Source organism: Phaseolus vulgaris, chromosome 10 (genome assembly GCF_051622355.1).
Source record: "Phaseolus vulgaris cultivar YP4 chromosome 10, ASM5162235v1, whole genome shotgun sequence".
Lineage (NCBI taxonomy): Eukaryota > Viridiplantae > Streptophyta > Magnoliopsida > Fabales > Fabaceae > Phaseolus > Phaseolus vulgaris.
In genome coordinates this window covers 41740759-41764989 of record NC_143507.1, presented here as the reverse complement: position 1 = coordinate 41764989, position 24231 = coordinate 41740759, and the positions used below count along the sequence as shown (strand labels likewise).

At 30.1% G+C, this 24231-nt stretch overlaps 3 protein-coding genes across 3 annotated transcripts; 1 reads left to right on the top strand and 2 right to left on the bottom strand.

The window, feature by feature from the left end:
* Positions 1–2563: 2563 nt before the first annotated feature.
* On the top strand, positions 2564–4355 carry LOC137819534 (uncharacterized). Its single transcript, XM_068623412.2, has 2 exons — positions 2564–3320; positions 3511–4355. Exons 1-2 carry the CDS (start codon positions 3237–3239, stop codon positions 3925–3927), a joined length of 501 nt encoding a protein of 166 aa, XP_068479513.2. The 5' UTR covers positions 2564–3236; the 3' UTR covers positions 3928–4355.
* Positions 4356–5914: 1559 nt separating this feature from the next.
* On the bottom strand, positions 5915–7478 carry LOC137819297 (RING/U-box superfamily protein). Its single transcript, XM_068623098.2, has one exon. It carries the CDS (start codon positions 7137–7139, stop codon positions 6192–6194), a length of 948 nt encoding a protein of 315 aa, XP_068479199.2. The 5' UTR covers positions 7140–7478; the 3' UTR covers positions 5915–6191.
* Positions 7479–14282: 6804 nt separating this feature from the next.
* Positions 14283–15058, bottom strand: LOC137818059 (RING-H2 finger protein ATL73). The gene has a single exon (XM_068621280.2). It carries the CDS (start codon positions 14928–14930, stop codon positions 14496–14498), a length of 435 nt encoding a protein of 144 aa, XP_068477381.2. The 5' UTR covers positions 14931–15058; the 3' UTR covers positions 14283–14495.
* Positions 15059–24231: the final 9173 nt, after the last annotated feature.

The window sequence follows — 24231 nt, the reverse complement described above, 5'->3', positions numbered from 1 at the left end:
CAATTCTTCAATCAACATTAATCATGAAAAATATTATATACAAAAGAAGAAAAGATATGATCAATGGAGAAGCGCGCACCGAATCCAGATTACACATCGCTCTTAACAATGTTCCTTCACATTGGAATCTTGCACTTGAGGGTAAGCACGGCAATGATAGGAACGCGCACGAGAAATGTGTTTTGGGGTTCAATGTCTTCCTCATTCTATGTTTTTCCTCCTTTTCCGTTCTTCTAATTGAAGTTTCTCTCTGTTTCAAGATTGTGAATAAGTAAATCAGATTGGAAGTATTTTTTTCGTAAAACATGAGGAGGTGAGAATATATTTTAGTCACTATTTTGTATGATTTTATTTAAATCCATAAAATTGTTTTCAACGTCTTAAGATCAAGGATTTTCATCACTTACCCTATGTCTCCTCTTGTTGAGTCCTTATTCCTCCTCTAGTCACATGATTCAATCAAAATTTCATAAGAAAAATGTCAAATTAGTGTTTCACAAATTGAAATACACATAAAGAGAATTACCGATTGTTGTGATGGTGCCCCCAACTCTTTTTCTTAAGTCCTTCCCCTCCATCTAGTCACAAACTTCAATTACAATTTCATAAGACAAAGATCAAATTAGGATTCCACAAAGATTAATCAAAACATAGAAAGAGAGAGAACTGAAAATGAAAGTATGCTTTTACATGAAAGTGAAAAGGAAAGAGAAAAGAAAAAGGGAAGTGGTATATAGAAAAGAAAGTGAGAAGTAGGTGGGTTTATGCCTGGTGAAATATTTAGATCCAATAAAAATTAAAGACTACTTCTTAAATCAATTCAATTTGAAAATTATTCTTATATACATTTTTCATAAAATATTTCAAATAAAATTTTGTTTCCAATTTTGTACCTAATATATTTAAATTTTTTGAAAATTTTAAAATTTTGAAATTTAAAATTTCTTGAAAATTTAAACTTTTCAAAAATTTAAAGTGTTTCAAAAAGACTTTAGAGTTTGAAAATTTGAAAAATTTTAAATTTAAAAATTTTGAAAAATTTCAAATTTAAAAATTTTGAAAAATTTCAAATTTTAAGAAATAAAAATAAAAAATGACGGAAAATATATATATATATATATATAATCAAATCAAATATTAATATAAAAAAAAATTGAGAGTAGTTAAAAAGAGAATTTTCTTTATATATAAAAATTATAGGTTACAAGTATTAAACAAAATGTTGATAAATAGAAATATTATTAAGAAATAACCAATGCCCTTTTTATTTTCTAAAAAAGTAGTAGAAAACTTATTGCAAGAAGCTACAAATTGGAGGAATGGGGTGAGTGGCCCTAGACTCATAGGGCACTTCCCAAACATGCGGCGTAATTGACGCACCCATTCATCATGCTAATATTCACTTCCATTTTCACTTTAAATCAAACTCATCTTTTTATACTTCTGTTATACATTAATTTCATCGAATTAGGTTATGCCTTTGGAAAAATAGTGATTTTCCCTAATTGATAGATAAAGGAAAATACGATTAAAAAAAGCTTAATCAACCTAAAAAAATAAAGTAAAAGTTTTGTTAAAGAGAAATAAAGATGAACAGATTGAGATTAGAAAAAATCAAGTAAAAATAGTACAACAAACTCATTATTTATAAAATTATTTTCAATATTTTTTTACTAAAAGTGAATTAATTTTATTTTCAATTACCCCTTCCTTCTGATAACCAATGAAACTATAAAGTAGAAAGTAAGAAAAAATATATATAAAGAATGATATTATAATATAGAATATAAATAAATATAAAAATATTTTTTACCATAATTAGAAAAACATTAGAAGATTTATTAAAAATATTCAATTTGTTTATTAACTTTGTATTTTCTTAATTATATTTGATCATGACCTAACTTACATATATTCTTCTCTATGTCTTAAACCTGTACATTCTTGATATAAAAAAAAGTTAGGTGAAGTAGGAGTCAATGGAGGGGATTTTCATCCAAGAATAAAGCATACAAGTATATAAATGGATGTAAACTTCGATTTTGTAAGGTTGAGTTAGATTAAAGTTCACTCTTAATATGATATTAGAATCATTTAGAGTTTATCATAGTCAGAGTTTGTTGAACTGATTAGACAATCCTCATATCACTCATTATATAGTCTCACACATGAGTTGACATCTTTAACGTGAAAAGAGTGTGCTAGAGATCTCACCGACTAACGATAAAGACACTTCTTACTATATAAATAACTACAAATCTCATTTAAATAACTACAAATCTCATTTATGACCTGATCTTGTAAAATTGAGTTAAAGTTAAAATGATATTTCTTATTTATAAGATTATAAGATTATTGAAAGAATTAATTTAGGTGAAGAATGAGATTTTATTTATTTATTTGAAAAGGTGAAGATAAAGTGAAATGTAGTGATTAAGTATGGTCCCAGATGAGGAAAGAAATGGTTGTCATAATAATTATCGATATTTACCCACTTTTCTGTCAGGATATTTGGATGTTCGGTTACTATAAAAAACTAAACATTTTCTTCAATTGCTTCTTTAATTTCACTTCTACATTAAAAGTGAAGTTGGATTTATAACATGTTTGGTTTGGTGGAGAATCAAACTATGTGGATTTATGATTTATATTCAAGTTGAAATTATTCTGTGTAACTTTTTTCTTATATTACAATTGTAAATTTAAGAGTCTAAAGGCCAAATCAAATACTATTTGTAGTGGTCCTTTTTTTCAATTTGAATTTCTACTATTTTCCCATTGGCTTTATTAGCCTGTCTTGTGTTTAGTCTGAATTTGATGTACTATGTTATATGAGACAATCCCTTCTCATATGAATGCACCTTCTAATTTACGCCAATTCTTCCTGTATCAGAAAAATGTGAATGATAAGCCTAAAACTGCAATGCCATTTCAACCACCACAGTTACTGTCATCTCCATAACTGGCCATGTGACTTTGATATTTTTATGGGGAGTTGTTGAACTTTGCTGTTGGTGATCCAAGTTAGTAAATTCCCCCATGTGAACTAATTTTATGTAAAAGTTAGAAGCTATTGTTTTCCATTTGAAGGGACTTTCGCAATGAGCCACTGTTCTTGTCCCTAGGAAGAGTTATCTAGTCAATTTGGAAAATCTTTGAGACCTCATTCTTTTCCTTCTATTCGGGTCTTCTGCTTTTCATCTTGTTCATCTCAAAGTTTATGGTTTTTGTGGAAAATGATGAAATCTCCATCACAAGCAGCATATGAAGAATGTCATTTTGATGACTATGGATTTGATCTGCAACAAGACTTTTGCCAGGTATTGAGTACTTCACTTGTTGGTTCTTGAATTTTAACACAAATGCTGCTCTTTGTGAACTTGTTAACAAATGAGACAATGACAGAAAAGTTTTCAACAAATGTTGTACAATTTTGATGTTGTGTTGTGATAGTTTCTAGTTTATTTTGATGTTGTAAGTTGTGTTATGGTTTTTTGTGGTTTTGACTAGTTCTTGGAGGAAGCAAAGCAACATGGAAAGGAAGCAAAGCTAAAGTGTTCATCAGTGTACCCAGAGGAATCGAGGAAAGCAGGATCGGAGAAAGAGAAAAGGGGGAAGAAGTCATGGAAAAGTTCTCTGGCTTCATGGTGGAAATCTGATAGGAAAAGCAAGCATACTGAAAAAACCACCAACAATTCTAAATCAAAGGGTGGTACTGGTAAAAGACATGCTCATTCTTCTGGTCCAATGTATAAGTCCAGCAAAAGTTCTGATGGAAAACACTGGCGTCCTTCATCTGGTCCTCTTGTAAGCCTTTTCAAACCCACAAAGAGGGAGGAAAATGAGATACCCTATATTTCTCTCCAACAACAAAACAATAGCCCTCCTACTGATCAGAACTATGGACCCCTCTATGTGGTCACTTGACTTGTGCATAACTGGCACAGTTGCAAATTGTGGAGACACATTCTTCACTGGGAAAGGCTTTCTAATTTTATTGGTTGTCGAGACAATTTTGCTGGCCAATGTAGTACAACAACTTTGAGAAGAAGAATTTTAAGTTTTTAGTTTGTAATGAGTTGTAATTGCTGGTTGTTGGATATGATAGTGGACAAACGTAGTTCAACATAAGCAACCTTTGTTCCTTGTTCTAAAAACTCACCCTGTTTCCAATTTTCAACTTCCAAAACATTTGTAAGTAATGTTATGAGACTGCTGGAACCATGAGAATATTTGTAACACAGCAGTAGCAAAAATGCCAGTCACAGACAGGTTTCAATTATATGTAAGGATGTTAGTTTTTTTATCTTACTTAATCAGGAAAGCAAAGTATAAAAACTATCAATTATATGTAAGGCTGTTAGTCATTTATTCTCTACTCGCCAATTTCCAGACAAATTTGAAAAAACTGTCTCTCCTAACAGCTCTTTTGTTTTATGTTTTTAGTCAATGTTCCATTATCTCCTCCTAGACATTCTATTTTTCAAAGAAGTTGTTCCATTCTAGCATGTAGGTGGAAGAGGGATTTCTTACCTGCTAAGGTCTTACTAGTTCAGATGTCATTAGCTAGCAAAGTGAAAGCACAAAATCAGACAATGGCTTTGACAAAAAGCATATTAGGGTGCAAAAGGCTACACAAAAGCTATGCTTTCAACACTTTTCTGCTACATGTGATGTAAAAGGATAAATTATTTTCTGCTACATGTTATTCTCAGGGTGATAAGAAAATGAATAGAATGAGTAAAATTGAATTAGTAAAAAAAATATTGTAAGAAAAGAATAACATGTAAAAATCACACAATCTCAAGACCCCAAATGCCATTCTTTTCCCCATATTCAAGCCACTAAACTAGTGATGTGTGTGAATCCATGAACTAGTTTAAGCATGCCAAAAAAATGGGGATGTCCATGGAAAATGGCCTAAAGGGATGATGGACAATAAGTGAAGAGGTAAAAAGTAGAGAAGCATTGGGGGAAAAAGGTAAAAAAGCATTGGCCATCATGCCATGGGATGTGTGAAAAGGAAAACATGATTGAGAAAATTTAGGATTTGTGCCTGCCACTGTCTAGGCAACCGAACTAGCAGAATATTTGTCAATAAAACTTCTTTGTTGGGTTTGGATGGCTTGAGCAAAGGGCTAACTAACCAACCGAAAGTGGACTACTACCTTAAACATTAGCTTATCTGCTACATTGATAGTGAAATGCCTAATGATTTATTAATGTTTCGACCTTCTAACTAGCACAAAAGGATCTACTGGTAATTTCCCTAATATAAGAATTATGAAACTTCCTTTTCTCCTTTGAAAAAATTGGGTTACATCATGTCATCTAAAGATTACTGGAGACTAAAAACCTGATGATCTTGAATTTCATAATACTTTATTCTTTCTTTACCCCTTTTTTTTTTGCCTCCTTTTGGTACTTGGATGTTAATTAATATTTTTTTTTTCAAATCTTGGTCATACTTTTTGGCTTCCTTTTGGTAGTAAGATGTAGATTAATGTATATTTTATCAAATCCTGATCGCAGTTAGAAGCACCATCAACATCATATCGAGCTATGGATAGTGTTAACAGTAGAAAACATGCTTTATTCAAATTATATTATCAAACCAGTGACAGTGAGCCTCTGCTATTTGTAGCAATCGCATTCCAAACATTGATCACATCTGAAAATTAGAAAAACATACTCTCTATCTATAGTAGGGTCTGTTTTTTTACTCTGCAAAGAGCAGTTGCACGATTATCTAGATAACCACTTTTTATTTCATCAAAGAAAAAATGGTGCCCTTGGGTCAAACTCATTCATTGTATTTCATTCACCATTTTATATTTAAGATATAGCTTAGCATTAGGTCAGGCTAATTGCAAGTAAGAATCAAAATTAGGTCAATAATACTACAAAATTCATCTTGTGTAAAAGAAACTGGGTGATTTTACCCTTTCACTAGAAAGAAACTTGTCATTTATACAATATAAGCATAAGCATATTAAACAATTGGCTTAATGTGCTTCAAAGTTCAAGCACATACATTGAAAAAGAAGGAAAAAATGATTGTATAACAAGATACTGTAAAGCAACCATCCTTAGCCATTTATGTGCACAAGTATTGGAAAGGAAGTGGCATAACAATGGCTTTTTGAGAGCTCTTCTAAGAATAATAATTAATGAATTTCATCCACAAATTTCTAGCTCTGTGCGTGTTCCACATCTACAGAACTTGGACTGCAAGGACTTAACTTTTTGTCCCGGCTCAAAAGCCTCTTAAATGACCGCAATGTGGCAGCCATTGGTGATTTCATCTCATCTTCAGCACACCTACTTCCAGAAGGGGATAAAGAGGAGGAAGTGCACTCACTTGGAATATCAATCACCAACATTCCATGACATCTACCATTAACATTACCACAATCTGAAGAAGAAGATGGTGTAGATGATGGAGGAGAAGGTGGCTGCTGAGAACTCCCTTCTTCCTCTGCCAAGGAAACCCCAAAAGAACTAACCTGTGTCTGGTTTCCCCAAACCAACACATTTGTGGGAAAATTTGAAGACTGTGAGCCACTCACAGCACCTGAATTCTCTTCGTGAGCTAAAGATGATGGATCAATGTTCCCTGAGAAATTACTCTCTTCACTTGTTTTAGACGATTCAAAACCAACAGGGTTCCTACAAAGAGGGCAAGTGGAGTGCGAATGGAACCACATGTCAATGCAATCCACATGGAACCCATGATTGCATTTGGGCAAAAGCCTGGCCTTTTCCCCTTGAACAATCTCAGAGAGACAAACTGCACACTCCAAACCTTCTTTGAAGTCCTCAGGTTGGAACACCAACACCGGCAAGGACCTTAAAACTGAAGGGTCAAGCCCAACTTGGTGGGTCTCATAGACCACCGGGTCTTGCCCGGGGGCGAACACAAACCGGCGGCGCCTCCGCCGCCTCTGGCGAGGCTGAGGAGCGGCGTTCTCCCCCATGTTCCACCAGAACCATTTTGCATAGAGATGAAGCACAAGAACAAACACAACCACCATGAAAAGGAACACTATAGCCACCACCATGATCTTCCCTGTTATCTCAATTGTATTAGATTCACCCAATGGGTTGTCACTAGACACGGAGGTCGCAGTTGGACCCATGTTTAAAAAACGAGACTTTCTGACTCAGGTGAAGGTTTGAACACACCCAGACACAGAATTAGTCTTATGGGAGAGGGAGAGTGAAAAAGGTTGAAGCTTTGTATGGTTTGAGTGTTGGAATGGGAATGGGGAAGTGAGAGTGAAGAGATAAGGGAAAGTTGAAAGATGGGTTTTTTGGTTTGGCTTGTGAATGGGGTTTGGAACAAGAAGAAGTGAGGAAGGTGAGGGGAATAAGAAGAAGAAGAATAAGCCTCCACTTTGGGCTACAAAGACTTCAACTTTGGAAGAAAGGAGGGGAGAAGAAGAAGGTGGTGATTTTGGAGTCAATAGTCAATGGCTTAATTGTTGAGAAAAATAAAATTTAATTTGAATTTATTACAATTATTTAATTGAATAAAATGAAAAGATGGATTCAAAAATGTGGTTTTATTCAACTACTTGTATCCTAGAATATTGGTAGGACTTGTTTGTTTTGAAACCATTAGCTTTACCTTTTATTTATTGTTTTTATTTATTGTTAGAAAGACTTTTGAAAGTATAGAGATAGGTTCTTTGCTTTCCCCTTTGACCCGTCTATTGAATTTAACCACTAATGACTCAGATTCAGATGTCCCAAAAACAATTATAACTTTGGATTAAAAACCACACACTTGGATAAATGTTTTTAATGTTATCTTTTGTTATAATTTAAGTTTTTTTTTTTCATATTAATATGTGTTCACATTTAGTGAATTTTTTATTGTGTATTATTTTTGACAAAAGAATAACACTAAAAAAAATCCTTGTGAAACTGTATCCAGATTTTGCTTATGAGAAATATTGATAGTACTGATTTTGTAATCAAAATCTAATACAATCTTTTTTTCAGTTAAATGTCACATTGCACATTTGTTTTTCCTGTTGAATGTTTAATGTTTGGGATTTTGAGAGAACTCCACCAAGTATGCTATAATATAGAAAAGTTATTAGATGATTTAATAAAAAAAATCATAAAATTATTTCCAACCAAATCATAAATCATACTAAAACTATGAGAAAATAACTAAATAAAAACTAATTTAATTAATTATTATATTAATTAAATTAAATATTATTTTACATATTAATAAAATTATTAGTATTTAAAATAATTTTTATTATTAATAAATAAATTTTAAATTGATATCAATTAACTATCAAAATTTTAAATAACAACTTTAGAATCTATTTATTTAGAATCTATTTAGAGTGTATGATAATTATAGTTAAAATCAACTAACTAATTAAATATCAATTTAAAAATTATTTATTAATAATAAAAAATAATTTAAATATTAATAGTTTTTTAATTATTAAAATAATATTTAATTTAGTTAATATAATAACTAATTAATTTTTTTAGAATTAATTTTTATTTAATAATTTTTTTATAAAAATTACTAATACTAAATAATAAAACATCAAATATATAAATAAAAACATTAAGTCTAATAAGATAAATATCAAAATTATCAAACATTCTGAATAAAAAAAAAGGCACTTATTATTTAACATCTTATTTATTTATAATATATAAAAACTAAATAAAATTACTTATTATTTTCAATAATGACCTATTATTAAATATTGTTTGTAATATATGATGGTTTATCATATATATATATGTTCCACCGTGGTAAAGGAATAAAATAGTTATAATTTCTTAATTTTTTTTGTATAATATTTTGAAATCTTGTGATTTAATATTTTTTAAATATTATAAATTTAAATTTTAAAGTTTTAATCACAAAAACTTTTAAAACATTTGCCCCTAACATAATCTAAATCTATAACTTGTACATTGCAATGTTTCATTTGAATTATTTCCTGACGTTTTTAAGATTTTTTTTAATTTATATTTTATAAATAAACATTTATTAACACAAGAATTTTTATTCAGTGAACAGTATGTTTATGCAATATGAGACTATGTTTACATATTATTTATTTTGAAACGTATATTCACAAAGAAATTAAAATATACACATAAAAATATATTTGAATCCTAGTTTATATTTCTTTAATTTTGTAATCGATTATATCAATAAAGTAAGTTAATTTGATCTAAATTGAGATGGTTTAAATTTATATAAATGATCCCATTAAAAAGTTGAATCTGATAAAGACAAAATGAAACTATGCCAATTTGTTATAGAAACTGTTCATATTATTTTGTATTACTCGAAAGCAAGTTCTTGTTATCCCATTCTCTGGAATGCTCTGCATGCAGAATTTTAAACTACACTTTACCTAATTTTTGACCTTTAAACTTTCAAAATTGACCCTATTTTTTTTGGACACTATAAGCCATAATATTAATATTATAAAAGTTGTTGGAATCTCAAATCGACTAAAGATGAAGACAATTCATTATAGATAAATGATTGCAAATCTTACCTCATCAACTGATTTTATGGAATTGAATTAGACTTAAAATCCATTTTGTAATAAAAGTTAAATATACTTTTTCATTTATTTATTAAAATATAAAATTGGTTTTTCTCTTAATTCAAATTTTAAACAATTTTAGTAAATAAATTATTAAAATAAGTTTTTAATTCTTTTAAAATAATAAACGAATCTTTAACTAGAGCTCTATTATAATATTTACATTAACATAAAATATTTCAACATTCTAACTTCTACTTAAAAATTTGTTTATCTCTTAAAAAAATTGATAATTACTCATTATAATAGTTTTTTTTACTACAAATACTTAACAATTCTAAAGTTTGGAATAAAGTAAAAAATCAAAGTGTATCAACAAAAATATATATTTAATCTTAATATTATATTTATTAAGTGCAAAAAAAAAATATTAAAATACATAAACATCTTATCTAATACAAACTTTTAAATTTGCTAAAAGGAAACAGTAATACGAATTACGTGAGCATGAAATTTGAACGTCTAAATTAACCTTCATTATCGAGGAATAATTGAGGGTGTTTAATATCTAAATTTGGGTTTAGATTCTCTTTTTGCCTTGATTCTTCACCAAGGAGTTTTAATTATTTTATAATTATTGTTTTAATTCAATAATTTGAAGTTAAGTGTGGACTCTTCACCTAATTAACTACTTTAGCAATGGTGGATCCAAGTCACATTCTTCGTGCTAAAGAAGTCAAGTTCATATTGAAGAAGTCAAATTAAAATAAAAGAGCAACTTTGACTATAAGTTCTCAATTATTACTTAATTTACCAAGAGAAGAAGAAAATTGAAAATTACACTTATTTTAATGTTTTGGATTAGGAAGTAAAACTTCTAAGAAAGTGTGATGAAAGTAGAATTATTTAAATTAATATAAATAGGATAGAAGATGGAGAAAAAGTTTGTGATTAATTTGATAGATATAATAAATTTAAAAATATTATAAATATATATAATAATTAATTTACTTATATTATTATAAATTAATTTTAATTAAATAAAAGATAATAATTTTAATTTTATTATTACTGTTATTTAATTTATTTATTTTTATCATTATTGTTTATTATTTATAATTCTTTTAATTATTTTATTATAGTTGTTCTTTTCATAAATTTATTATTAAGTTTTTATTTTAATCATCATTTTATATATTTATTAATATATTTATTCTTTTATTAATAATTATTATTTATTATATTATATAAATAATTATATTTATTTTATTATAATTTAAATATAAATATGAATGAATTAATAATATAAAAATATAATAATTATAAAACCAAACCAAACCAAATAAATTACATAAGACGGAAGAGGAAACAAAAAGGTTAAAAAATAATGAAAATTATTTTTTGATTAAGCTCGTTAATCTATATTCGAACAACTTAATTACTACCAAATAAATTTTGAGATAAAGTTTCAAATTAAGACGCACTCTCAAAATACTTAATTTGTATCTTATATATTAAAAAAAGTTTAAATGAATCGTAAATTTAAAAAATGGTTAAACTTGAATGTTGTGAAACTTAATCTAATCTAAACTACTTTTGATCCCAAACTCTTGGTTATTACCACTTAACAAAAAACTATTTTGATTAATATATTGTGAGAAATATGGAACTAATTGCAGACAATATAATGAAGGAAGATTTGGTCCCTGTTAATTAATTATTAGCAATAATTCAAGAAAGATTCAACTACCAATTGGATTATTAATATTGAACATGGTTGTCTTTATTAATTACCCTTATTATCGTCATTATGTGAAAATAATAATTTACTCAAGAAAGTGGCAGATATTAGAAAAAATATATGAATGGAATTAAAAAGTATTGCCATATGCATGCATGGATTATAGATTGTGGATTATGATTTAGCATAATGTTGATGAAAAATATAAGAAAATCAGAAATTAATCTTAAAGATAAGAAATGATTAATTATTATATTAACTAAATTAAATATTATTTTAAAAATTTAAAAAATTTAAAAAATATTAATATTTAAAATAATTTTTATTATTAATAAATAATTTTTAAATTAATATCTAATTAATAAAATTTTAATTATCAAAATTTAAACTACTAACTAATTAGATAATAAGATTGACAACTAAATTTTTTTAATAGCTAGATACTAATTTATAAATTATTTATTAATTAATAACAAAAATATATACCAATAATAAAGGCATTAATTTTCCAATAAAATAATGTGAAATTAATTAAGCTCTATGTATGATCTTTGAAAATATTGTAACTATAGGCATATTAATTAACGCGTTTTTCGCCCATGATTTGGGGATTAATTGCCCTAAACAAATACAAACTTAGACACAATGATTTTTCCTCCTCATTATGACTACTGATGGTATAATTTTAACTTTTTTAATGCTTTTATTTTTCTCAAAAATTTGTTTTATATTTTTTATATTGAAGTTGGGTCACTCAAAAGTTGATGTTATTAGTTACCCACATTGAGGGTATCTTGGAGATGTTTTAAATTTACTTATTTATTTATTAAAAATTAACAGTTGAAAAAAAAAATTTAATTTGCATTTAATTTTTTTAAAATTTAAGAATAACACATTTTACTGTCATGTCAAATAAAAAACAATTAAATAAATGGTTAATCCAAAAATTATTGTAACAAACTGACATGAGAGTATAATTTTTGGATAAAATATAATATTTTAAGTGTGGGCTCTTTGATTTTTTAGGTTGTAAAAAGTTGAAGTGTGAATAAAAATTTCTAAAAGTGTGTGTTATTATAAAACATCATTTGAAACAAAATTTGTAAAAGAATAATGAGAGTAGTTTAGAAGTTATGTGACACGATAAGACTATTTTAAAAGAATAAAACTGTCACTTTCTTAATTGTATATACTTTGTTTAGATTGAGTTTACCAATTTTTTTTTTTACAATTATATTCAATCATAATTAAAATTGGTTAAAAATATTGTTGGAGATCCACATTAATTAGAGATTAAAAATTTACATAATATAATAATATATAAGTGTGGATGTACATCTCACCCCATCAATCAATTTTATGAGGTTGAGTTGGACTTAAAGTTAGTTCACTTTATAATATAGTATCAGAGTCATTTTGAACCTATCCTATCAGACCACCCACTTTCATAGTGCAAACTTTATCGTATCAGTCAGTTTTATGGAGTTAGTTAGACTTAAAGTTCACTTTATAATAAATATATTTTATTGATTTTTTATAAAACATGTTAAAATACAGCCATATCCAGTAACTAATATAGATTATCATAAGTTAGATTTGAATTGAGTTAAAAAATATATAATTTTTTAAAATATGGACCAAATTGAATCCGACTCATTTGAATCAGACTGAGTTAAAAATTTATAATTTCCTTAAATATGATTTAAATTAAACTCAACTTACTTAACATATGTTGAGTGGGTATAAACCAAGTTGATTTGAAACCATCTTCCAACAAACTTTATAATTGTTTTAATCATCTTTCCTTATAACTATTTACTACTTTTAATTATTTTTAATTATGTAGATTGAAAATTTAAACTTTTTATAGTTATACTATTCTTTACTAGTATTTGAGAAAATCAAAATATACTTAAACGAGTTAATTCACTTAATTCATAAATTAAATAATAAAATTTCTAATCCATAAAGTTAAGTCATTTTTAGTTCAAACTAGTAGTTGAGTAATTTTTATAAAATAAAATTATTTTTAAAGGAAGAGTTTTAAGTTATTTTGAGATTTTTTTTCTTACTCAATTGAAGATTTTGTATTAAATTAAGTCTAAATTCCATTAACTTGTTTTTCTTTCTCTAATTAGTGTCTTATCTTCTGGTATGTTTTTACTTGCTTTAATTTCGTGATGCAGTTTGTTTTTGTCAAATATTTTTAATAACTGTTTGAAAGGTGTTAGAAAGTCAAATATTCTTATTTTTTATATAAGGTTAAATCATTTCTGAAGTGATTGATATATATATAATCTTTTATTAGAAGTAAGTAAAAAAACACTGATATAAACTCTTATAACGGAAATCTAAACAGTATTTACATAATAAAACATAAAATTATTTTTTATAATGAAACCAATAATATAAAATGGTTACGTAAAAGAAAAAAGTTAAGAAAAAATTAAAAGGATTTGGTTTAACAATTACACCTGCTTCTTGCAATTTGTCTTCTTGAGAATAGCTCCTATCATTTGTCATCTACGAATTCCGTAGCTGGAATAATTGGAATTAAGCCATTTGTTTCATATTTAGTCATATGCTTTATGGCCTGCCAAAGAACACTGCCCAATGTTCTTTTTGGATAAAAAACCCGACATAATTATTCTTCTTTTCAATGAAAATGCTTAGAATAACAAAACCTTAAAAACCCATAATAGCTTTTTTAAAATAAATAAGATATATTTATCAGTTGCAAGTTACGAACGAACAAAATTGTTGAGAAGTATTGCAGATAAACATGTGGAATCCATCACAGAAACTTTTTTCTGAAAAAAGACAAAGAAAAGTACCGAAATTGTGTTGCAAAAGATTATATAATTAATTAGAAGAAGCTGATTTAAAGTCTCTTCTTAATATTTTTTTAACATAGACCACAGAGGAAATAGATTAAGAATTTAAGGTTAATGGCATTAGCATGAAAATGACCTCTTACCACCCTATAACAGTTATACTTCTTGAGCGGGAATAAGAATACTGCATATTACATTTCCCAAAATAAGCTATGCATAATAACTGCATACATTTGGAAGAACTTTCAAATCATTTTGAACTAACCAAAAAAATCTGTAATGAAGGAATCTTAGTTAGGCACAACACAGTTCTAAGAACATTATCTGCATATTGCATACATAATTACAATACAAATCACAGTGAGAAGAAAAGTATCAATGAACCAAAGGGAAACTCTCAGTGATGCTGGATGGAAGTACCATGTAGAGAATAGATACCAAAAGATCTGAGAAACTCTGTATGAGATTGAACACAGATTCTCCTAAGCTCTTCACCTGTCTGTGCTTTTGGACGAAATGATCAGTGATTTTGTTTCTGCAAAGAGGGCATGTGGTATGGTTCTTAAGCCAAGCACCAATACAATCAGCATGGTACCTGTGATTGCATACTGGTAGAGACCTAACCTTTTCCCCCTCACAAATTTGGCTCAGACACACTGAACAATAGTCCATTTCATCATCTCCTTTTTCCTTCACTGCATCACCATATCCCCAATGCTTGCAGATTTTGTGCAGCCTCTGGATGATGTAGTTTTGCAATGATTGAGCCACAAAAGCAATGGCTGTGAGGATGGTGAGAATGGTATTCATGTTGATGATTGAGCTTGGAGAAACCACAAAGGAAGTTGGCTTTAAATTGGCCTTTTTCCTTTTATATGATGTGTCAAGAAACCTCACAGACCCCAGTTGGTTTTAAAAGCATTGAAAAATGTTCCAATTTGATTAATTATTAGAGCCTATTATATTGCATCATGTGGCAAAAAACATCGAATTATAAAACCAGTAGTCATTGTTGTTATCATCTTTGGTTCTTTATGCAGGGAATAGATTGAGGTTTGAAGGGCTACTAAAATAAAATAGAAAGCTGACTTGGATAGTTGTTTGGTATTATCAAAATTATATAACAATTTTGACTCACTTATATATTATTTTTCTTATATTATAATGCAAAATTAACTAACTACTTATAAAAAAAAAACTAGATTAGATTTTATCAATGCTTTTTTATCTAACAAACCAATTTTTAATATGTGAATTATATTATAATACTCATGTCAATTGACATAATATTTTAATATCTTAATTGGTATAGTAGTTGATCATATAAAAAAATTAACAATAATTTATTTTAATAATTTTTTTACGATAAGTACTCAAATTTAAAGTTTAGACTAAAAGACGATAAAAATCAGTTTTGCGTGAAAATTTATGAATAAAAAGTATATTTAATCTTAATTTTTAACATGTAACATTATTAAAATACTTTTAAAAAAGATTGATGTTTATGGTAATTCTATTCTCGAATAAAACTGTCTCTTGCATTAAAAAAATCTACATTATATTCACGTTTTGTAATTAGACAAGTGATTATCTGTCTTTTGTATGTATTAAGTATTTTGTAAAACGATTTGATGTGATCCCATGTCATGGCTTGTTTTTAACAACTTTTTTGGTTCAGATTACTTTTACAACGTGTTTGGCTTACAAGGTTAGAAAACAGCTTAAAAAGTCAGAAGCACTTAACAACTTGCCTTTTGCTTCTGCCTTTTGTTAAAGGAGTTCTTATCGGTGAGTCAGTGGAGAAGAAGAGGAAGCGTCTAACTTGGAAACATATAAGATGACTGCCATAAATTACCATTGAAAATTCTTCATATTATTTCTTTTTTTTTTCTTAACCTTTATCTCATACGTTAACATATATATAAATCAGGGAATAAGATATTTGACTTTATATTATTTGTTAAACCATAAAAAATTCTTTCAAATCATAGTTAACTATATATATACTTTGTCACATGTTATTTTTTTTTCTATTTCTTCTAGATAAATAAATTTTTTAAAAAATATTTTTATTACGAAGTGGGCTTTAAGTTTTAACTCAACCTCATAAAATTGACTCATGAGGTGAGGTTTGAGTGTGTGATAACATATTATGGATGATCCGATAACGGTCGAATAGCGGGTGGTCTGAAAAGCCAACAAACACAAACACTTGCTAGGATATGTTCGAAATGATCTGATACCATATTACGAAATGAACTTTAAGCCTAACTCAATATCATAAAACTGGTTTATGAGGTGAGGTTTGCACCTCACTTATATACAATGAATTGTCCTCATTTCTAGGTAGGATCTCCAACAATTTTCCTTTTTAATTAATACTATTATTTCCTTTTTAAAAAATTTTAACACCAAAAAAAATATTACAGATGATTTTATTCATAGTGTACACAATTAGCTATAAAAGTGTAACTTAGGAAGTATTAAAAGATTTCAAAGCAAGGTTTCTTGTTTGAGAATGTTACAAGGACGTTGATTTCGTATTAACATTGTTGCCTTGAAGCCACAACTACCTCTCTAAAATTCTTAATTATGTATTATATACCTAAATTGTGTTTTTCCCTTTAACATACGTACACTTAATTTTCTCAATACTTATTTTTGCGTCTACAAAAAGTTATATAGCTTTATATGTTGATACAAGTTTGGTTAATTATTACTATTATTAATTATGCTTGCAGTGAAGTATAATTCACTACAAGTATGTGAAATATCTATTAAGTGTTTTAACGAAAAATTAAATGTAATTGTAGGTTTCTTTAAATGTTTTACAATTTCCAACTTAAATTGTGTTTTTTCTTTAAGATTTTATAATTTAAATGAACATAGTTAAGATAAATATTAAATTTATTATCATAAGAATGAAAGTTTATATATATTTATGATTATCATATTTATGAATATCACTTGTGTTATTATCTCTTCAATCTCTTGTTTAATTTTATATGGTGGAGGATCCCGCACGGCATAACTATAACAATAGTAACGCATAAAATTTTGAAATTATAATGATAATAAATTACCCATATAAATAAAATAGTAATTTTAATTTTTTAATTTTTTAATTTTATTTAATGCTTTTTTTTCCTTTTAGAAACTATTGTGAAAGCACCTTACCTTTTTAAGAATTAAAATAGTAGTTTATTTACTTTTTATTTAAGCTCAATCTAATTTTTGTAGTCTCTTACAAAAACTTAGCAGAATATTTTATTCCAATAAATTCCTTTAAAAAAGTTAGGCACTTTCTTTTGGACCGTTTGGTTGGAAATATGTCCGAAGTCTGCAATAATGTCTGTTTTTTCATCGTTGTTACAATTTTTTTCACTAAATTATTACCTTTTTTAACATTTTTTTTATTTTTTTATTTTTTTATTTATAGATGTGAATACACAATTTTAAATATAATCTTATTTTCGTTCTTTCAATTAATTGATCAAGTAAATGTTTAATACATTAATTCTCTAAACTATTTAACCGACAATAAAATATTAAATTCTACGGTTTAACGTATCTAAGTACTCAACTATTTAACCAACAATAAAATATTAAATTCTACGGTTTAACGTATCTAAGTACTCAACTATAGAGTCTAAAACTCCAAGAATCCAATTATAGCATTCTTTTAGGAATTTAATAAAAAAATGTCGAAAAATTCCACTTAACAAAAAACTATTTGATTAATATATTTGGAGAAATATGGAACTAATTGCAGACAATATAATGAAGGAAGATTTGGTCTCTGTTAATTAATTATTAGCAATAATGCAAGAAAGATTCAACTACCAGTTGGGTTATTAATATTGAACATGGTTGTCTTTGTTAATTACCCTTGATTATCGTCATTATGTGAAAATAACAATTTACTCAAGGAAGTGGCAGAGATTAGGAAAATAAAATATGAATGGAATTAAAAGTATCGTCATATGCATGGATTATGATTTAGCATAATGTTGATGAAAAATATTCTAAACACTATAAGAAAAAGTCATTAAATAAAAAATAATTTTAAAATAAAAAGTAATTAATTATTATATTAATTAAATTAGATATTATTTTAAAAAATAAAAAATTATTAGTATTTAAAGTCGATTTTATTATTAAAAAATAATTTTTAAATAGATATCTAATTAGGTACCAAAATTTTAATTCTGAATCTTAAAATTTTGGTATCTAATTAAATATTAATTTACAAATTATTTATTACATAATAATAAAAACTATTTTAAATATTAATAATTTTTTAATTTTTTAAAATAATATTTAATTTAATTAATATAGTAACTAATTATTTCTTGTTTTTAAAACTATTTTAACAAAATAATTATTCTTTATTTATAATTACTAAAAGTTTATAAAAGAATTACAGAAAATGATAAATATATATAAATTAAAATTACTTGAGAAAAAAGTGACAGTTGTAAAGTAATGCACATAAGTTTTTAAAAAATATAAAGAGATTGAGAGCCAATGAAAAGAGTTACAAAAATTGCATAACATAAATTATAAAAAGCAAATAAATGACTTAAAACAATCACATAAGAATAAATTAGATCCAAGTTTAATAAAATGAAACCAAGACATGATAAAAATATTATTACAAACTAAAAACAAACAAAATTAACAAAGGAATGCATAGAAAATAAAAATAATACTAACATATAACCTTAAACAGTATAACTATTCCCGATAGTTGTGTAATATATTTTCACATAGAATATATTTATGAATATATTTTATTCTAAAAACTTAAATATTGAAGCATGTTAAAAAAAATATCCTTGTAGAGTATAAGCTGAAGATGTGCAGAATAACATGGTTGAATATATCTCAATCCCATGAGACTGTACGAACACAATTACATGATTCAATATATCTATATCTAGACCTTTTGAGACAATATCTGTATAACCAACAAATTTAATGTAATTAACTATAAATACGAACAATGAAATTCGTGTTAATTGGATCAACACTGAACTTATAAAGATGATGATAATCCTTAATCTTCGAATATCGAACACTAACTTAAACGATAAAAAATTTCTACAGATATCTTTACTCTTGACCGAAAGTCAAAGATCGAGACTCGTGATCAAGAAGACGAGACTTTGTCAGCCCATACAAGAACAATCTTTATATAATTTAATAAACTATTTTATTAGTGACATGTTTTAATCCAAAATCTTGAATATCTTATCTTAGTAATTTTATTACGGTACTTCGTTTAAAATTTTATATTATTGGACTTGTATCTTTCTTATGGGCCTTGTTCCAAAGCCCAAGTTTTTTTTCCTTTAGTATGTATAAAACATTAGCTATGTAAGAGTCACGGTAATGAAAAAGAAAGAATGAGAATACAATTTTGTTTCTTCCAAAATAGTCTTTCTTCTTCCTTGCCCACACTATCATGTTCTTTTCTTTCTTCATGAAATCATGAAATTCAAGATGGTATTAGAACGGGTTGGACCCGGTCTGACTTGCGCTCGCTCTGATATTTCATTTCTTCTTCATTTTCTTTTTGTTCTTGTATCCTCTTGTTTTGTTTCTTCCATGGCTTCCGAGGACCCTTCACAAGACCTAACGAGTCCCTACTACCTTCATCTCGGAGAGAATCCACAAGCAGTGCTAGTTTCGCCTCAATTTGATGGTAGTAACTATCATTCATGGAGTCGTGCGATGAAAAGGGTTTTGCTCTCGAAGAACAAATTTAATTTTGTTAGTGGAGAGATTTTAGAACCAACACTCAAGAGCAATCAATACGAAGCATGAGAACACTGCAATATCATTGTGATTTTGTGGATAAATCGGAGTCTTATCACACAAATTGCTCAAAGCGCCATTTACATTGACGGTGCAAGGGATTTATGGGAAGATCTGAAGGAGAAATTTTCCAAAAGCAACCATTTTCACACTTCTGATCTCCTTCAAGAAATAAATTTGATCAGGTAGGGAGAGAGAAACATTCTGGAATAGGGGAGATGGGGGTTCTCGGCGCTGGGAAGGTTCGTAGGCCACATCCTTCATCAAGCAGTATAACAACCTTCTTCTTCTCAAATTTCCTGGACAACTATGGTGAATATGATATGATCAAGGTCTTTCAATGTTGGGCCAGAGTCAAGGAAGTCTTCATATCTCGTAGGTGTAATAGATGGGGAAGGAGATTTGGTTTTGTAAGGTTGTTTGACGAGGAGAATGCGAGCAGGTTGGAGAGGGAGATGGACCAGGCGTGGGTAGGTAGGATGAAGTTGTACGTTAATATCCCACGATATAGAAGGGTTGAGCAAGAGAGAATCGTCTATCAAACTAAGGATAAGGAGGGGAAGGCGGTGGGAAAAACCAATGAAGAAAGGAATCGTTATACACATGAACAAAGGGTGAGAAGCAACAAAGAGGAGTGGAGAGGTAACAAGGGGAAGAAGAAGATGGAATGGAGAGTGTCAAGTGGAAAATAAACATACGCAAGTGTGGTGAAAAAATCACCACAAGGAGAGTGGAAGGGGACCATCATTGAAACTAAGCAAGTTACCTTACCTTGGATGAGTAACAGTGTAGTGGGGTTCTTTGCAGCTGGCTTAAGCTATAATCAACTATGTGAAGAGTTCATAGTGGGAGGTATGAATACGGTTAAAGTAAGGTACTTGGGTGATAATATGGCACTGTTAACGCCTACTGAAGGGGAAAGGATGGAAGATGTCATTGGTCTCAATAAGTTGTGGTTCGAAAGTGTCTTTGAGGCTATTGAGCCATGGACAAATGCATGTGTTGCAGGTCATAAAATAACTTGGGTCAGATGTTACGGGCTCCCCATTTCGCTTCTGGAACAAAGATTGTTTTTCTCAAGTTGTAAGTGAAATAGCTTCTTTGGTGGATATTGACAAGGCAACGGAAGCATGGGATAATTTGGAATATGCCAGACTCCAAGTGCGTGCCCTCAAATCGTGTAGTGCTAGACTAGCCAAGGGAATGAAGATTAACGGCCAAGTGTACAACATTTGCATTGAAGAAGAACAACCTTATCTATTCGGAGAAAAATGCAAGTGCACGTTCAATCACTACGAGTCATCAGATAGTGTGACTTCATTAGAAATCATTTGTGGAGGAATCAATGTTATCAGAAAAGAGTGACGAGGGAATGGGTATGTATGTAACGGAGGAGGTGCGGCGACCGGCGGTAGTAGGGGAAAGCGGGAAAGTTGGAAGCTCGTATAAGATAAAAAAAAGTCGAGGAAGGGTCTGCACAATGTAAACGTGGGCAAGAGATCAGTGTGAGTGTTTACACAAATAAGGAAAAAGAAAAGCTGGTAGAGCAGGTAGGGGAACTAGCTATCTCCGTAGCCCATTTGGTCCATGTTGCATGTAGAAGCAACTCTGTCCAAGTGGCGCTGATCAATCTCCTTGTAGCTATGGAGGCATCGAGTGGTGCAAATGTCAATAAAGGTATGGGCCATGAGGGGAGCGCGGAGGAGGCCCATAGTGAGAGAGGGGTACATTTTTTAGGCAAGGAAGTTGGGCCCAACAGCGATATGTGTGGCCAAATCGCAATAATGCCTGGCCCAGCCCGAATAGAGTCTGAAGGGATAGGGGAGAGTGTTTTGTCCTCTAGTGCTAGATTCGACGGTGTGGATGATGAAGGGCGTCCGAAGCGAGAAAGCAATACAGAAACTACTAGTGTGGAACACGAGTGCATGAAACACAGCTACACAACTGGGGAGAAGGTGTGAATGGGCACAGTAGCAGTATTAACGAGAAAGGAGATAAAAGACAGTCACAGTCTAATAGTGATGAATGTTGTAGTAGGGTAGACCCCGAACTGGCGGAGAAGATGGAATCAACACAGTATGTTGCCGCAAGGGAAGGCTCAAATCGGAGCAGGAAACCTTTATATCGGCAGTGGGACATAGTCAAGGGTGAGTACAAATTTTAATTCTCTATCTGATGGGGATATAGCTAATTGCATTAGCAGATTTCGAAGTGTTGGAAAAGGTGAGGATCAGAGAATGGTATGGGAAGCAGGGAAACAAATTGGGGCTGTCTGTCACAAGATTGAGCATGATGTCATCAAGGAATTAGAGAGAATGGAAGCAAGAGACACTGAGGTTATGAAGAAGTACGAGGAGGGAAATAAGGGGAGTTTCTCATGATCATCTTGAATCTGAATATAAGAGGTCTAGGGGGAGCGAAGGCCAGATACTTGAGGAACATTATAGCCAATGACAGTATGGAGGTGGTATGTCTACAGGAAACCAAATCAGTAGAATTTTTGGATTCTATATGCTTTTCACTATGGGGGAACAATGAAGTAGGCTGGATTCATAATGAAGGGTTAAGAGGAGCTGGAAGCTTGCTGGTTATGTGGCATAAGCAAACGTTCCAGTACGAAAGTCATGTGGTGGGTACAGGTTCCATTGTCATACTTGGGCTGCATACCAAATCCAATCTAAGATGTGCGGTGGTCAGCGTATATGCGGCATATAATATAAGCAATAAGGAGTCACTCTGGGAGGGTCTTACGGTCTTGATAAACTCCCATCTGAACTGGGCATGGTGTTTGTGTGGTGATTTTAATGCGGTGAGGGTAGAAGTGAAAGGAAAAGTGCACGTGAAAGGGGGAGTAAGAAGAAAGAGATCAGTGGCTTCAATAACTTTATTGAAAATAACTATCTGGTGGAGTTGTCGTTAGTGGGCAAGAAGTATACATGGTATAAGGCAAACGGCACAGCAAAGAGTAGATTGGACAGAGTGTTGGTGTCGAAAGAGTGGCTGCGGAAATGGCCAATGGCTAAGCAATGCATTTTAGCAAGAGAGGTGTTGGATCACTGTGCCATAGTGGTCAAGTACATGTCAAGAGACTGGGGACCAAGGCCGTTCAGGACAATTGATGCATGGCAGTTGGAACCAGGGTTCAAGGAGATGGTGAGAGCTAAGTGGAATACGTATGTTCCTCAAGGCAACAATATAACTAAGTTAAAGGATAAGCTTAAATGCCTTAAGTTTGATTTCAAAGTATGAAATAGAGAGGTGTTTGGGCATGTGGAAACTGAGAGGAAATTTTTTTTGAAGGAAATAGAGGTTCTTGATGCGATAGATGAAACAGATAATCTGGAGGAATATGACAGGTTGAAGAGACTGGATCTTATTGGCCAATTGAGAGAGGCTAACAAGAAAATTGAGTCTATATTCAGACAGAAAGCCAGAACCAATTGGTTAGTGCATGGGGATGCAAACTCTAAGTACTACCATTCGGTAATAAGATGGAGAAGGCTAAGAAACGAGGTAAAAGGTGTCTATGTGGGGGTACGACTAGAAAATGTCCAATTCAGAAAGCTGTCTGCGGAGGTTAGTGAGAGCATGATATCTAATATAACAGAACAAAAGGTGAAGGAGGCGGTGCGGATGTGTGAGGGGTCCAAAAGCCCAGGCCCAGACGGGTTTAACTTCAATTTCATTAAGCACAATTGGGAGGCCCTTAAGCACGATATCCTCACCGCAGTTCAATCTTTTCAAGTAGATGGAAACATACCGAAAGGTTGTAATGCGTCGTTTATTGCTTTGGTTCCTAAAGTAAGGGATCCATCAAAGCTTGATGAGTATAGGCCTATCTCACTAGTGGGATCCATGTATAAAATCATATCAAAGGTGTTGTCTTGTTGTATGAAGAAAGTGTTATCCTTGGTCATCGATGAATGTCAATCAACATTTTTGAAGGATAGAGGGTTACTTGATAGTGTTGTTGTAGCCAATGAGGTTGTGGAAGAGCTAAGGAGGTGTGGAAAGAGGGGTCTATGCCTGAAAGTGGACTACGAGAAAGCGTATGATTCGATAAGCTGGGTATTTCTCATTGATATGTTGCAGAGACTTGGGTTCCATAGGAGATAGATCTTGTGGATTAATGCCTGTTTGGAGTCTGCATCGGTATCAGTATTGGTTAATGGTAGCCCCACATCGGAGTTTAAAATCACAAGGGGATTGAGACAAGGAGATCCTCTAGCTCCCTTTCTGTTAATTGTGGCCGCAGAAGGTTTGTCTGGACTTGTGAGGCAGGCGCTTACAG